Source organism: Mobula hypostoma, chromosome 4, assembly GCF_963921235.1.
Source record: "Mobula hypostoma chromosome 4, sMobHyp1.1, whole genome shotgun sequence".
Taxonomy (NCBI): domain Eukaryota; kingdom Metazoa; phylum Chordata; class Chondrichthyes; order Myliobatiformes; family Myliobatidae; genus Mobula; species Mobula hypostoma.
Genome location: NC_086100.1, coordinates 188230214 through 188248075, shown reverse-complemented (window position 1 = coordinate 188248075; position 17862 = coordinate 188230214). Strand labels below are relative to the sequence as shown.

Below are 17862 nucleotides of genomic sequence, written 5' to 3'. Positions count from 1 at the left end.
ATCATTCCAGACTACGTAATGCGCAAACTGAAGACCAACAGAACTCCATGGTGAATGATACAAAGAGTCGAAAGCGTTTACCTGGTACACTGTCACATAGCACAGACAGGGATGAGGAGAGTGCAGCTAAGGACCCAACAGAGTTGCTCAACAGTGGCATACACAGTGCAGAAGAGAGTGCAATTGAGAACTCAACAGACTTGCCTGAACAGAAATTATCACAAGTGCAAGGACAACATGGAAGTTTCAGTCTTAAAACAGGACAAACTGAAATTTGTACACTACAACACTGGCATCTTTTTTACTATGCCATGGACTGTTCTTCATCAAGTTATGGTATTGTTGCACTGTTGTAACTATATGTTATAATTATGTGGTTTTGTTAGTTTTTCAGTCTTGGTCTGTCCTGTGTTTCTGTGATATCACACCAGAGGAATACTGTATCATTTCTTAATGCATGCATTACTAAATGAGAATAAAAGAGGACTGCGTGTCCTCATAATCCAATCTAATCTAATCTCATACAGAGCTGAAGTCTTAGGACAAACAGGGAAAACCACTTGGAGAAACAAAAGTTGGTACAACTTGTTTTGCATAGAACCAGTTGCAGACACTGGCACTGCAGGGTCAGTCGACATGTCATGTGCAGACAGATTTCATATTGAAACAAGTATAAATCAGCTGGACCATCTGAGAAATACAAGATCAGGATGACCTAGTAACTAAGGAGGTATCAGTTGAATCTGCAAAACAGGATGAAATCAGAAGTTGGAGAAATAATGGACTGTTTCAGGAAGCTAGAGACATTGGCCAAAAGACAGCATCTATGAGATGGGTGTGCACTCTGAAAGAAATCCCAGCAGGAATTATACCAAAAGCATACCTGGTGGCTAGAGGTTTTGAGGAACTGAATGTAGAAGAACTCCAAAAAGACTCGCCAGCATGTACATCAGAGTCTCTCCGAATACTTCTTTCAGTGATGTCAAAAGCATGGCAACCCCATTGCATGGGCATAAAATCCGTATTCTTACAGGGAATTAAGCTGTCACGTGCCATTTACATTAAACCCCCTCCTGAAGCCAGAGCAAAGGAACACTGGAAACTCAAAAAGTGTGTGTATGGTCTAGCAGATGCAGCTCTCTACTGGTATAAAAAGGTCAAGGAAATAATGTTGAAAACAGGTGGAAAGATGTCGAAAGTGGATCTAGCTGTTTTTTACTGCCAAGATTCAGGATACCATGTGATTAGAATACTTGTCTGTCATGTAGATGACTTCATATAGGGAGGCTTAAAAACTTTGCCACAAGTTATCCCTCAGCTAAAGTCAACCTCTCAGGTTGGATGGGAGGAACATGACCAACTCTTCTATGTAGGGATAGACATCCTTGCTACTGACAGAACAATACAACTGCACCAAGTAAGCTACACCAAGAATCTTTAGACAATCCACATGGAATCCACATGACAAGTTGGACCCCTCAGTGAAGCTGAGCAACTTAGGGCAAAGATAGTCAGATTCTATGGGTGGCAAGACAGAGCAGACTTGACATCATGTTTGATGCCTGCAACTTGGCATCCAGCATAAAAGACGCCACAGTACAAAAGTTTACATGAACCAACCAATGCGCAGAATTCAATCTGAAAAGTTAGTCCTGAAGTTTCAACAGATTGGAAAAGATAGCTCACTGAGGCTCGTTGGTTTCAGTGATGCCTCCCTTGAAAATCTTCCTGATGGGGGTAATCAGGGGGACATTTTATTGCACTGGTGGGAGAAGAGGGAAGATTTTCACCTTTCTATTGGCAATCAAAACGGAGCTGAAGAGTTGTACAGAGTATGCTGGCAGGAGAAACCTTTAGCAATGTCCGAAGGTATTGACAATGCTGTATTCTAACCACATTCTATTCTGAGCTTTTCCACTGTGACCTAAAGAAGGACAGTCTACAAATAACTTGTAGACACAGACAACTGCTCTCTGGTTGATGCCATCAAGTCCACCAAGTCAGTTTCAGAAAAGAGGCTTCATCTAGAGATAAGCAGCATCAAAGAACTTGTCTAAGCACAGAAAATTCATCATATGTTATGGTCAAGTACAAAGGAACAACTAGCTGACTGTCTGTCAAAGAAGGAAGCTCCAGCTCTTGTGCTGTTAAAGGCACTAAGTACCTTAAGAATTGTATTAACTTCAAGGGTTAGAACTAAGTCCCATATCTTAATAGACATTTGAATTGTCTAAGTTTTTTCACACTTAATTTTTTAATATATACATAAAAAGGATGGGAGATTGCTGAGCTCTGTTCACTTGGACTATGTAAGTATTTAGTATACATGTGCACTCTTCTTGTTAAGCACGTGCCTACGTGTGGAGGGAGAGGAACTGTGAGATATAAAGGTAGTGACCCTCAGGTATTGAGGGGATACATTGAAAGTAAAGTTGTTTAAACAAAAGAAAAACTTCTCTTGTTGTTTGGGTGTTAACAGTTGAGAAACAGAAATAAGGGTACTTAGCTTTGTATTAACTCAGTAGTATTAGGTGTTATTTGGTAACTGAAAATATATAATATAGAGTATTGTGCAAAAATTTAGCTATATACATGTACTCAAGTACTCTATACAATATCAAGAATGCTTACCGTGCTATACCCTCCCCCCACCCCCCCACACACTTTAGAAAGTCCGATCCCCTGGCTGTACTTCTACTCCCAGCATATATAGGCTGAGACTAAAGAGCATCAGTAGTGAGGACTAAAAAGGTATAGTCAAGGGAAGTGAAGGAGTGCTTTGAGTCAGTGGACTGGACAACATTCAGTGATTCATCTTCAGATCTGAATGAATACCCCACAGTTGTCGCCGACTTCATCAAGACCTGTGTGGACGAGCATGTGCCTTCGAGAACATATCAGACATGCCCAAACCAGAAGCCGTGGATGAACCAGGAGATTTGAAGTCTGCTGAGAATCTTACCCTTTAATGTTCTTATTAAATGTACTTATTTTATTTACAGTGACGGCACAATAACTGGCCCTTCTGGCCCACATGGCCCAGTTACATCCATGGAACCAATCAGTCTACTCCTCACCCATACGTCTTTGGAATGGGTCACAAAATCGGAGCACCTGAAGAAAACCCACAAGGTCAATGGGAGAATGTATAGAATTGGTGGAATTGTATTCATTTTTATTTAATTATTCCTGGGATAAATCTCCCTTGAACTGAAGCAGAGGGCAACAGTTGAACACTTTGGTGAATCTATACTCATACAGCCCAAACTAGGTTCTGGATGGTAAATTCCCTTCCTTGAGGAATGTATTGTCACAGAGGTTTTGTCACTGAGAAGTACGGTACAGAAACAGGTCCTTTGGCCCATCTAGTCCATCCCAAGGTATCATTCAACCTAGTTCCATCAACCTGTTCCCGGATCATCGCCTTCCATTCCCCTCCCATTCCCCTCCCATTCATGTACTTATCCAAACTTCACTTAGCGTTGCAAACAAACCTGCAGCCACCATTTCGACTGGCAGCTCACTCCACCCACACACGACCCAAGTGGCCAAGCTCCCACTCAAGGTCCCCTTAAATATATATCCTTTCACCCTTAACCTATCATCTCTACTTCTTGTCCCACCCAACCTCAGTGGACAAAAGCCTGCTTGCATCCCTGAGATCTATATCCTTCACAATATTGTATACCTCCATCAAATCTCCCTGCAATCTCTGACTTTCCAGGAATAAAGTCCTAACTTATTCAACTTTTCCCTGTAGCTCAGGCCCCCAATGCCTTTGAGCAGAAAATCCGACAAAAGGTAGTGGATTCAGCCCAGCATGTCACAAGTAAAACCTTCCCAACCACTGAGCACATCTACATGAAGCGTTGCTGTAGGAAAGCAGCATTCAGAGATCCTCACCACCCAGACCATGCTCTTTTCTTGTTGCTACTATCAGGTAGCAGGTACAGGCGTCTCAGGACTCACACCACCTGGTTCAAGAACAGTTAATACCCCTCAACCATCAGACTTTTGAACAAAGGGGATAGCTACGCTCATTTAAAGACTGTTATATGTTAATGTTTCGTGCAAGTTATTTTTTCCTATTTATTTATATCTGCATTTGCACAATTTACAGTTTACAGTTACTGTTCTATAGATTTGCTAAGTATGCCTGCAGAAAAAGAATCTCAGGGGTTATGTGGTGATTGTGTATGTATTCTGAAAATAAATTTTACTTTGAACTCAAGTCCTGCCAACATTCTTGTCAATAAGACTGAAAGAGTTCAGGCGAAATGTACATTTTTTTCTGTAGGTAGATGACCAGAACTGCAGACAGTACTCTAAATCAGGCCTCACCAACATCTTATACAACTGTGACAGTGGGAAAGTGTGTATGGAACCAGAGGAAATAGCAGAGGTACTTAATGAATACTTTACTTCAGTATTCCCTATGGAAAAGGATCTTGGTGATTGTAGTGATGACTTGCAGCAGACTGAAAAGCTTGAGCATGTAGATATTAAGAAAGAGGATGTACTGGAGCTTTTGGAAAGCATCAAGTTGGATAAGTGGCCGGGACCAGATGAGATGTACTCCAGGCTACTGTGGGAGGCGAGGGAGGAGATTGCTAAGCCTCTGGCGGTGATCTTTGCATCATCAATGGGGATGGGAGAGGTTCCGGAGGATTGGAGGGTTGCAAATGTTGTTCCTTTATTCAAGAAAGGGAGTAGAGATAACCCAGGAAATTATAGACCAGTGAGTCTTACTTCAATGGTTGGTAAGTTGATGGAGAAGATCCTGAGAGGCAGGATTTATGAACATTTGAAGAGGTATAATATGATTAGGATTAGTCAACATGGCTTTGTCAAGGGCAGGTCGTGCCTAACTAGCCTAATTGAATTTTTTGAGGATGTGACTAAACACATTGTTGAAGGAAGAGCAGTAGATGTAGTGTATATGGATTTTAGCAAGGCATTTGATAAGGTACCCCATATAAGGCTTATTGAGAAAGTAAGGAGGCATGGGATCCAAGGGACCATTGCTTTGTGGATCCAGAACTGGCTTGCCCACAGAAGGCAAAGAGTGGATGTAGACAGGTCATTTTCTGCATGGAGGTCAGTGACCAGTGGTGTGCCTCAAGGATCTGTTCTGGAACCCTTACCTTTCATGATTTTTATAAATGACCTGGATGAGGAAGTGGAGGGATGGGTTAGCAAGTTTGCTGATGACACAAAGGTTGGAGGTGTTGTAGATAGTGTGGAGGGCTGTCAGAGGTTACAGCAGGACATTGATAGGATGCAAAACTGGGCTGAGAAGTGGCAGATGGAGTTCAACCCAGATAAGTGTGAAGTGGTTCATTTTGGTAGGTCAAATACGATGGCAGAATATAGTATTAATGATAAGACTCTTTGCAGTGTGGAGGACCAGAGGGATCTTGGGGTCGGAGTCCATAGGACACTCAAAGCTGCTGTGCAGGTTGACTCTGTGGTTAAGAAGGCATACGGTGTATTGGCCTTCATCAATCCTGGAATTAAATTTAGGAGCTGAGAGGTAATGGTGCAGCTATATAGGACCCTGGTCAGACCCCACTTGGAGCACTGTGCTCAGTTCTGGTCGCCTCACTACAGGAAGGATGTGGAAGCCATAGAAAGGGTGCAGAGGAAATTTACAAGGACGTTGTCTGGATTGGGGAGCATGCCTTATGAAAACAGGTTGAGTGAACTCGGCCGTTTCTCCTTGGAGCGATGGAGGATGAGAGGCGACCTGGTAGAGGTGTATAAGATGATGAGAGGCATTGATCGTGTGGATAGTCAAAGGCTTTCTCCCAGGGCTGAAATGGTTGCCACAAGATGACACAGGTTTAAGGTGCTGGGGAGTAGGTACAGAGGAGATGTCAGGGGTAAGCTTTTTATTCAGAGAGTGGTGAGTGCACGGAATGGGCTGCCGGCAATCGTGGTGGAGGCGGATACGATAGGGTCTTTTAAGAGACTTTTGGATAGGTACATGGAGCTTAGAAAAATAGAGGGCTGTGGGTAAGTCTAGTAATTTCTAAGGTAGGGACATGTTCAGCACAACTTAGTGGGCTGAAGGGCCTGAAATGTGCTGTAGGTTTTCTATGTTTCTATGTGTTTATAACTTCAACATAACCTCCCAACTCCTATTCTCAACACTTTGATTTATGAAGGCCAATGGGTGAAAAGCTCTCTTTACAACCCCATCTACCTGTGACGCCACTTTCAAGGAATTATGGATCTGCATTCTCAAATCCATCTGTTCTACCACACTCCTCAGTGCCCTACATTCACTGTGCAAGTCCTACCCTGAATGCCGGCAAACCAGATGAGCTCGCAATCATTTAGAACTTTCATCGTTACTTTTAGTGAGACTTGCAGTTTTTTTTAAATACCAGATTGATTTAATTGCTTAAATTTAAATTCTCCATCTGCTGTGTTGAGATTTGAACTTGTCTCTGGATCAATTATCCAGATCTTTGGCTGCTTGCCAGGTAATTTCATCATTGCATTACTGCATCCCCGTGGGTTAGTCGACAGATCGAGTTCTAACTGTGCCAGTTCTCAAAGGGATGCCAGGGCCAGATCGAGTGACCATGGACTTTTGTTGCCAGAGCCACCCTTGGATCACATCAGTTCACTGGCCATAATGGTTCACTGTGATTGATCAATCAACAGATTGATTTGGCATCAAAATATGCTCATTTCTAACTATTTCCCAACCAGGTGGTCAAGGCAGCTTTTGGAATCCTGACTTTCAATCAGGGCATCGAGTATAAAAGCTGGGAGACCTGGAGACATTGCAGAAGGTGGTGAGGCCACACACGGGAGTATTGTGGACAATTTTGGACACCCTGCTACAGGAAAGTGCACAGAAATGATTTACAAGAATATTGCCAGTTGCCAGGACTTGATAGGGAGAGGTTGAATAGGCTAAGAGTACAGGAGACAGAGGTGTATATAAGATTGTGAGAGGCATAGATTAGGTGAGTACACTCATTAGTTTCCCCAGATGGGAAATTAAAAATAAGGGGAGGGGAGGAGGTGGGGGGTGAGGTTTCCTCAAAGAGGAAATTAAGAATGGGGGGGGGGGGAGGTTTCCCCAGATGGGAAATTAAGAATAGGGGGGAGGGTGGGAGGAGGGAGAGAGGGAGGGAGAGAGGAGGGAGGAGGGAGAGGTGGGGGGGGAAGGGAGAGGTGGGAGGGAGGGCGGGGGAGAGAGGAAGAGAGAGGTGTGGAGGGGGGGGAGAGGGGGGGAGTGGGAGAATTTAAAAAGGAATGAGCAAATCTGCAGATACTGGAAATCCAAAGCAGCACACACAAAATGCTGGAGGATCTCAGCAGGCCAGGCAGCATCTATGAAAATTGCAAAGGGGTGGAGCGAAGTTATGTTGACACTATATGGCGCCTCCTTTGCTTGCGTCTTCAGAAGCAGCTCTATTTCTAACTTTGATATCTCTTTTTCTCCTTTTCAAGGTTGTTTTGAAGACCCCGACCTGGAGTTACACTCTGACTTCGGTTCTTTGCGGGATTGGGACCCACTCTCAGGGCCTCACAACCAATCTCTTTTTGATATCCCAAGGACGTGGCCTGGAAGACTAGCACACCTTCAGGGTGCCAGATTTTCGTGGCTCTGGAGTCGGGCTGATTCTAGGCCCGTGCCCCTGACTGAAGCACCGCGGGAGCAGGTTAGCTGCCAGGGGTGGTGCATCCAGAGAGCTGCACTTTCTGGAGCCAACTCTCTGCGCCCAGAGCTCGGAAAAAACATCTCAACAGACTTGTAACATCATAAATCAGCCAGTTGTTTGTTATGTCTCCCCCCTCGCTGTAAAACGACGACAGCTCTTTTTCCCTTAATAGGGAGAGAGAATGCGATATGTGGTATGTCGAATTACGGGGTGAACGAGTAGTCTTTGGGGTACTGCAAGTCTGTGTCTTTATTGACGCTTGCTGCATGATTGAGTGCTCGGTGAAGGGCGCCAATGCTTTTTTTGCTGGTGGGGGTGGGGGGAGGGGTCGTTGCCTTGCTGCTGCTTCTTCGTGGGGGGGGAGGTGAGGGGGGAGTAGGGGTTCTGATGTTTTAACTGTCGTTCATTCTTTGGAGCACTCCTTTGCTTTCATGGATGTTTGTGAAGAAAAGGTGTTTCAGGATGTATATTGTCCACGTTTCTCTGACACTAAGTGTACCTATTGAAAACAGTAAATAGCCTGTGGGTCATTTTTCATGAAGCACTGTAACAGGCCCCTCTGGCCCAATGGGCCCACGCCGCCCAATTACACTTACCATCATCATCTGCCATCTGTTGACCATGATTGTCCCTGGCAAATTTTGCTACGGAAGGGATTTGCCATTGCCTTCTTCTGGGCAGTGGCTTTACAAAACGAGTGACCCCAGCCATGGTCAATATTCTTCAGAGATTGGCTGCTAGCATCAGCGGTCGCATAACTGGGACTTGTGATATGCACCAGCTGCTCATACGAGCGTCCACCACCTGCTCCCATGGGGGAAGTGGGGGTTGCCATATAGGTGCTACTCCTTGCTCAGGGGTGACCCACAGGCTAGCAGAGGGAAGGAGCACCTTACATCTCCTTTGGTAAGGAGATATCTCCACCATGCCAATCTCAATTACACCAACCAATTAACCTACTAACCCATATGTCTTTGGAATGTGGGAGGAAACCAGAGCTTCTGAAGGAAGTCCACGTGGGAATTGAACCTGCATCACAGGCACTGTGATAGCATCACACTAACTGACGCGCTACTGTGCGACCCTAAATTCTGCTGAAGTTCTACCAGCAGATTGTTTTATTGTTTCTGGAACATTTCTTCAGCCCTGGATGTACCAAAGCATCCCGATCAATTTTCAACACAACGTGCACAAATTCTGGTACCTGAGATCGCTCATTTTGCTTCTCCTTTGAATCCTCTTTATCACTTGGCTCCCTATGGATCACAGTCAGAAGGTGTCGCTGAAGAATTAGAGTCTCTTTAAACTCCTCTTTTGTTTTAGCTTCTGAGAGTTTCTGACGGAAGTTCATGTCAGCAAACATCGTGGCAAAGGTCCTTCCAACTTCAATGGCGGTCTTTGTGCTTTTCTGTCATGGGGAATGGAAAGATCTAATTAATCAACAGGCGCATGAAAAAGAACAAAGAGCAAGTGCAGAATAAAGTCTAATGCAAGAGCAGACTTGGTGTGGCACCAAAACCTCCAGCAGATTTCTACAAATATACCCTGGAGAGCATTCCAACTGGACACATCGGCATCTGGCATGGAGGAGCCACTGCAATGGATTGGATAAAGTTGCAGAAACTCCGTCAGCCTCATCATGGGCATTAAACTCCCCAGCATTGAGGATATCTTTAAAGGTGATGCCTCAAACAGGGAGCAGTCGTCATTATGGATTCCCATCACTCAGGACATGCCCACTTCTCATTGCCACTATCAGGGAGGTACAGGAGCCTGAAGACACACACTCAGCTTCTGAATAAACAATGAACCTATGTACACTACCTCATTATTTTTCATTTTTTGCTCTCTTTTTGAACTACTTAACTATATACATTTATTGTATTTTTAAATTATGTATTGCACTGCACAGCTGCTGCAAAATACATTTCCTGATATGTCAGTGATATTAAACCTGATTCTGAAGGGAGAGGATTTCCAAATAGTAATATCACACACCTACACAACTACTCAGCAGAGTAACCACTTCACAGAAACTAGCCTCCTGCGTGGAAACAAAAAGAGTAATTTTCCTCTTTTTTTCCTTGAAGGAAAAGAAGATATTAAAAATTAAAGAAAGAAAACATTGAAAAACAATCTAGCCTCATCTCCATGGGCTCTGTCTGCACTTCTCACTGCCTCCACAAAAGAAAATTCAAACACCCCACCCACGTGGACATTCTCTCCTCTCCCTTCTCACATCGGGCGGAAGATACAAAAGCCCGAAAGCTTGTACCACCAGGCTGAAGGATAGGTTCTATTCCACTGTTATCAGACTCTTGAATGGTTCACTAGTACAGTAAGATGGACTCTTGACCTCATAGCCTACCTTGTTGGATTTTACACCTTTTTTGTTCATTTGCATTGCACATTCTCTGCAGCTGTGACACTTTATTGTGCATTGTTATTGTTTACCTTGCTCTACCTCAATTCACTGTGTAATGATTTGAACTGCATGATCAGTATGGAAGACAAGCTTCCCACTGCATCTTGGTACACGTGACAATAAAACCAATTCCTTTCCAATACCATTGGTACCAGTTGCTGCTTTATCCCATCGTATCCACATTCAAACGAACACACATTGGGTTGCAAAAGGAGTGACCCAGGTCAAATGCACTTGAGCCTATTTGGAAACTACCCATCAACATTCCCTCTCTAATTCTGACAATTTTTAATGAGCATAATTAAAAGCTCACCAACTACAGCATATATCAATGGCTGAACGTTTCTTTCCCATCAATGGAATTGGGTATTGTAGGTGTCGTCAAAGTCAGGGCCATACAGAACAATATGAACCCTTTGGCCCACGACGTCCATGTCAGCACTGTACCGATCAATACTATTGCCAAAACCTAGCCGATGAAGGATTGGAACTTTACAAAAATACAAGCCACCAGCCAGGGAAAATGGTGGAACAGCAATAAACACTATCAATGGCTCTTTGGATGTAGGAGCTGAAACATAGAACAGTACAAAACAGGAATAGGTCCTTTGCCAACTTAAAACTAAATCACTTCTCCCTGCACGATTCACATCTCTCCATTTTGTGATTATTCATGTGTCTACCTTAAAAAACACTTAAATGCCACCATTGTTCCTGCTTCCACCACTTCTCCGGCAACCCACTTCAGGCATCCACCACTCAGAAAACATTACTAGACGTTCATTATGCACCCTATTGTACGACGTGGGCGATCACGACCATGATTGTTCTTGGCGAATTTTCCACAGAAGCGCTTTGCCATTGTCTTCTTCTGGGCAGTGACTTAATAAGACAGGTGACCCCAGCCATTATCAATACTCTTCAGAGATTTGTGATATCCAGGATTGCTTCCATAACTTTACATGATCCCGATTGTGGGGGCAGTGGGGGGTGGCTAAGCAGGTGCTACACTTTGCCCAAGGGTGACCTGCAGGCCAGCAGAGAGAACGAGCGCCTTCCATCTCCTTTGGTTAGTTAGAGGTCCACCTCCAGCTGCCACCCAATTACCACACACATATCCTCTAAACTTTCCGCTTTTCACCCGAACTGCATGCCCTCTGGAATGTTTAGGAACTTCCAATCACCTGTTACCAATCTGCTCATTAGGCTGAGTTAATAGTGCCTCAATTCTTATCCTTCTCTGAGTTAGGTTATTAGATTAGCAGCAGAGGTCCTGCACAACTGATCCAAGGTCATCATCAAGGCAGCTGGGGAGTTTTGCTTCAATCTGGAAAGAAAACTAGTCTCACTAATTTCAACCAGGAAGCTAACAGACTGTTTTAATCATCACCGAAGGTTGACTGTGGTCCCAAGAGAAAAAGAAATCAAAGTTCAACGTACACTTAATTCAAAGTATGTATGATATACAACCTTGAGATTCATCTCCTTACAGAGCCACAAAATAAAGAAACACAATAGAGCCCATTTAAAAAAAAGACAGTCAAACACCCAATGTGCAGGAAAAATATTGTGCAAACAAAAGCAAGCAAACAACTGAAGTTCACAAAAGCAAGCCCACAGCCGCCAAGTCACTCATCACTACAGCCGATCCAGTAGCCCGATGGTTGCAGGCCACAGCCTCAGATCGGCTCAGAGCCAAGGAAACCTCAGAGAGTAGTGAGCTCAGAGCTGAGCAAACCGCACAGAGCAGTGAGCTAAACCTTGCCTCCAGCCCTGACACCCTGACCATTTCAAACTGGCCCGACCTATCCTTATGCACCTTGTCTTGTGGTGGCTATGTAATAACTCCAGATTAATGGTGATAAAAAAGGCTTCAGATGCTGGAACAAAACAAACTATCTGAAGAGTTCTGAGTCAGGCAGCAAAGGGATCAAGACTCTGCAAGGACTGAGGAGAGAGATGACCAGTATAAAGCAGTACGAGGGAGGGGTTGCCAGGCATTAGGCGGCTCCAGGTGAGGAGAGAGATCATGGACAGGTGGAGGGAGGAGGCTGAACGGTGGGGGAGGGGAGTGGAGTCGAGAGAAGAGTCTACTGAGTGACAGGCAGAGACAGGCGAAGTTGGCCATCAGCTTATGAGGGCACTAGAGAGTGAGAGAGCAAAGCAGATTTGCTACTATACCATGGCAACAGGCCCTTCAGCCCTACAGGTCTGTGCTAACCATCAAGCACCATTTACACCAGTCCCGGATTTTCCCCTCTCGTCCTCTCCCATCCCTCTTACGCTGCAGTTGTACTAGATGTTAGTGAGGCTGCACCTGGAGTACTGCGTACACTTTCCATTCCCCCCCCCCCATTACAGGGTAAACGTTGTGTAAGCTGTAAAGAGTGCAGCCAAACAGATCTACAAGAATGCTGCCAAGACTTGAGGGCCCCAAGCTATCAGGAAAGATTGGGCACGCTAGAACTTTATTCCCTGGAATGTTGTAGAATGAAGGGTGACCCACACAGAGGTGATGAAGGGAATATACAAGGTGAACACAGTCTTTGTCCCAGAAAAAAACAAAAACCTAGGATAGCGTAGGTTTTAGACAGGAGGGGAAAAGATTTCAAAGGGACCTGAGGGGCAACTTCACCATGCAGAGAATGGTACATCTAGGACTAGCTACCGGAGATGGTAGTCGAGATTGGTATAACAACATTAAAATGTATGTACACCGACAGATGATGTCTAAAGAGAAATGGGTCAAACACAGGCTAATGGCAATAGCTAAGATAGGCTTCTTTGTCTATTATTTAGCCGTATAAGATGATGAGAGGCAGTGACTGTGTGGATAGCCAGAGGCTTTTTCCCAGGGCTGAAAAGGCTAACACGAGGGGGCATAGTTTTAAGGTGCTTAGAAGTAGGTACAAAGGGATTTCAGAGGCAAGTTCTTCCACACAGAGAGTGGCGGGTGTGTGGAATGCACTGCCATTGAAGGTGGTGGCAGCGGCAGATACAACAGGGTCTTTTAGGAGACTCTTAGATAGGAACTTGGAGCTTAGAAAAATAGAGGGTGATGCAGTAGGGAAATTCTAGGCGGTTTCTAGAGTAGGTTACATGGTTGACACAACAATGTGGGCTCTAGGGCCTGTAATGAGCTGTAGATTTCTATGTTCTATAACTTCTGCTACAGGTTGAGTGAGCTAGGGCTGTTCTCTTTGGAGCGAAGGAGGATGAGAAGCCACTCGATAGAGATGTATGAGGTGAGAGGTATAGATCAATTGGATAGCCAGAGACTTTCTCCCAGGGCAGAAATGGAGAACACGAGCGAGCGCAATTCCTGAAGAGGGCCCCCGTCTGAAACGTTGTCTGTTTACTCTCGTCCATGGATGCTGCCTGACCTGCCGTGTTCCTCCAGCATTTTGTGAGTTTTGCTTTGGATTTCCAGCATCTGCAGATTTTCTAATTTTAAGGTGATTTGAGGGAAGTGTAGGAGGGATGTTAGAAGCAAGTTCTTTACATAGAGGGGTGAGTGCTTGGGACACTCTGCTGGGGGTAGTAGTAGAGGCAAATACGTTCGGGATATTTCAAAAACTCTTAGATAGGCACATGGATGAAAGAAAAATGGAGGGCAATGTAGGAGGGAAGGGTTAGACTGATTTTAGAGTAGGTTGTAAGTTCAGCAGACCATCATGGGCTGAAGTTATCTATACTCTACAGCTCTCCCCCATAGCCCTCCCCTCCCCACCCCCACCGGTTGTCCTAAAACTCATCTACCTGATGGTTAATGTACAGCAGCAGTTAATGTACTATACGAACATGTTTGGAGGAGATGTGATCAAAGTGTACAAGATCATGACAGATTTAAAAGTTGGTTAAGTGAAATTGCTCCACAAAGGGATGGTTACTGGATAATGATTGGAAACAATGAGCAAAAGGCATCTGGGTAGAGATGGTGCAGGGATGAAAGGAGAATTTCTTTTATTATTAAATAGATTGTTAATATTCTATAACTCATTGCTTGAGAGGGTGGTAAAAACACAAGTTATTCAGAAGATTGAAAGGTATTACAAGCTAAAAAATACTCTGTTTTGGGGAATGGGACAGAGAAATTGGTCTACAAAACATGGATTCAACGGGCATAAGAGTGACTTCCGACCCTACAACCATTTTACCTTACATGGACATGTAGTAAGTATTGAGTGGATATATCTTAATTTACACCCATGTAACGTAAGTCAAGTCAAGTCAAGTCACTTTTTATTGTCATTTTGACCACAACTGCTGGTACAGTACACAGTAAAAACGAGACAACGTTTTTCAGGACCATGGTGCTACATGAACAATACAAAAACTACACTGAACTACGTAAAACAACTCAAAACTACTCTAGACTACAGACCTACCCAGGACTGCATAAAGTGCACAAAACAGTGCAGGCATTACAATAAATAAACAAGACAATAGGCACAGTAGAGGGCAGTAGGTTGGTGTCAGTCCAGGCTCTGGGTATTGAGGAGTCTGATGACTTGGGGGAAGAAACTGTTACATAGTCTGGTCGTGAGAGCCCGAATACTTCAGTGCCTTTTGCCAGATGGCAGGAGGGAGAAGAGTTTATATGAGGGGTGCATGGGGTCCTTCAAAATGCTGTCTGCTTTAGAGATGCAGTGTGTGGTGTAAATGTCTCTAATGGCGGGAAGAGAGACCCCGATAATCTTCTCAGCTGAGCTCACTATAAAATGGCTGTAGTGACACAGACAGGTACACGGATTGGAGAAGTTTAGAAGATTATGGACCAAACACTAGTGAATTGCTTGGGTGAGGCATCTTGGTTAGAGTGGGCCAGATGGGCTGAAGGGCCTGTTTGCATGCTGTATGACTCATCTCCCTAAGGCATTCCCAAGTTTGATGAGATCTTCTCTAACTTCATGATGGAAAAACCTACACAAAGACAACCAACAGACTTAAGTAAATACCGAGCAAGGGTCATGCATGCATTCCCAGACGGGACCTCTACTACATGGTGCAGTCTTACCCAGTACTGAAACTGAGTCCATGCAGATCACTACCATTTATTAACCGAGTTTCATCAAGCTTCTGAAGTGAAGTGTGCAGCGTTCGGACAGAAGGTACAAAAGCTTGAGACAATAAACCATAGCCTCTACCCTGCTGTTATAAAGGCGCTTAAACAAACCTACGTGTGGGCACGTGGCCAGGTGGTTAAGGCATTTGACTAGCGATCTGAAGGTCGTGAGTTCGAGCCCCAGCCAAGGCAGCGTGTTGTGTCCTTGAGCAAGGCACTTAACCACACAGTGCTCTGCGACCACACTGGTGCCAAGCTGTATCTGCCCTTGTCCTTCCCTTGGACAACATCGGAGTCATGGAGAGGGAAGACTTGCTGCATGGGCAACTGCCGGTCTTCCATACAACCTTGCCTAGGACTGCGCCCTGGAGAGTGAAGACTTTCCAGGCGCAGATCCATGGTCTCGCAAGACTAACAGATGCCTTTGCTTACTAAACAAACCTATTTGTTGAGTTCACTACACTTTCTCTGTAACTTGGCAATAAATTCTACATGCTTTTTACACCTTTGTACAACATTTGTACAGGCACTGCCCAGAAGGCAATGGTAAACCTTTTCGGTAGAAAAATTGCCAAGAACAAACATGGATTACCTATGTCATAAGACACAGCACATAACAAACAGACGTACAACCTTGATGTATTTATGGATGGAATGGCCTGTATGGATGACATACAAAAGTTTTACCACTGTATCTTGATACAGAATAATAATACTTTATTGATCCCGAGTGGGAAATTCTTTCATTCCAGCAGCAACATTTAAAACACACACTTAGCAATGTGCAGACTTAACTAATAAAGTACAGAATAATAATATAAACAATAATATTCCAATATGCAATAATTTTGAATAATGTGCAGTAATAATGTACAAAATAATAAAACAGAGGCTATTATACTGTGATGTTTGTTCTCATCACACAGGAACTGTTTTATTGCATTTGGTAGGCAACATTTTCTGTAACAATCCTTGTGGCAGGGATAGAGGAAAGGCAGATAGGCAGGAGACAGCAAGTGGGAATAAAGAGGGCCTTTTCTGGTTGGCTGCCAGCAACTGGTAGTGGTGTTCCTCAGGGGTCAGTATTGGGACCGCTACCTTTCACATTGTTTGTCAGTGATTTGGGTAATGGAATTGATGGCTTTGTGGCAAAGTTTGCAGATGATATGAAGATAGGTGGAGGGGTAGGTAGTGCTGAGGAAACAATGTGATTGCAGAGGACTTAGACAAATTGGAAGAATGGGCAGAAAGTGGCAGATGGAATAGTATTTGGGAAATGTATGATGATGCACTTTGGTAAAAGGAACAATAGTGCAGACTATTATCTAAATGGGGAGAAGGTTCAAACATCAGAGGTGCAGAAGGACTTGGGAGTCCTCGTGCAAGACTCTCAGAAGGTTAATTTACAGGTTGAATCTGTGGTAAAGGCAGCAAATGCAATGTTGACATTTACTTCAAGAGGGATAGAATGTAAAATCAAGGAGATAATGCTGAAGCTTTATAAGACTCTAGTCAGGCTGCACTTGGAATATTGTCAACAGTTTTGGGCCCCGTATCTCAGAAAGGATGTGTTGTCATTGGAGAGAGTCCAGAGGAGGTTCATGAGGATGATTCCAGGATTGAAGGGGTTAACATATGAGGAGCATTTGGCAGCTTTGGGCCTGTATTCACTGGAATTTAGAAGAATGCAGGGAGATTTCAATGAAACCAATCAAATGTTGAAAGGACTACATAAGGTGGATGTGGAGAGGATATTTCCTATGTTGAGGGTATCCAGAATTAGAGTGCACAGGTTCAAAATTCAGGGGCGACCTTTTAGAACAGAGGTAAGGAGGAATTTTTTTTAGCCAGAGAGTAGTAAACCTGTGGAATCCTCTGCCACAGACTGTGGTAGAGGCCAAGTCCGTGGGTATATTTAAGGAAGAAGTTGATAGTTTCCTGATTGGTCAGGGCATCAAAGGATATGGCAAGAAGATAGGTGTATGGGGTTGAGTGGGATCTGGAATCAGCCAGATGGGCTGAATGGCCTAATTCTGCTCTATGTCTTATAGCCATCATGGACTGTGCATCACCAGTACACATTTTCAGTGTAAGGAAAGGCACAAGGTCTCCTGGAGATATCTACAGTCCCACCACCGGTATCAGCTCGACCTTATCATCACAAGGCGCAGGGACCTGAACAGTGTCCTTGGCACTCGCAGTCACAGTGCAGGTTGCAACACCGACCACTCCCTTCTGTCAGTAGAGTGGGGCTAACATCAAAGAGACCCCATCATCCCAAGCCCAAAGGCCAGTCTCACATCAACACCTGCTGCACAGCGAACTGTGACAGAGTACAGCAGTTCGCAGACGGCTCCAAAACCACAGTGAAGAACAGTTCTGGTACAGTACCTCTATTGACTCCACGTGGTCGCAACTCCGCGATGCCACCTGCAGTTCAGCTGTAACGGCATTCGGAAAAAAAGAGCACAAGAACGCAGACTGGTACGAAGCACACTGGGAAGAAATGGAGCAAGTGACTGAGACCAAAAGCAAAGCTCTGCTGGCCTGCGAGCAGAACCCCTGCACCAGCACATGCAACACCCTGAAGACCTGCTAGAAACAAGGCGCAGCCAACTCCCCAACGTTGTGCAAACAACTACCGGCTGAATTTGTGCAGCAAATTCCAATCAGCTGCCGACGGCAGGAAT

General features: G+C 44.4%; 1 protein-coding gene across 6 annotated transcripts in view; it reads right to left on the bottom strand.

Moving 5' to 3' along the window:
- Positions 1-17862, bottom strand: part of slc4a11 (solute carrier family 4 member 11) — a 302038-nt gene that overhangs the window by 90268 nt on the left and 193908 nt on the right. For all 6 annotated transcript variants that reach the window (XM_063047132.1, XM_063047129.1, XM_063047131.1 and 3 more), the window contains one exon: positions 8887-9090. In XM_063047132.1, coding sequence (XP_062903202.1) covers positions 8887-9090 — 204 coding nt within the window. The remainder of the gene's footprint in view (positions 1-8886; positions 9091-17862) is intronic.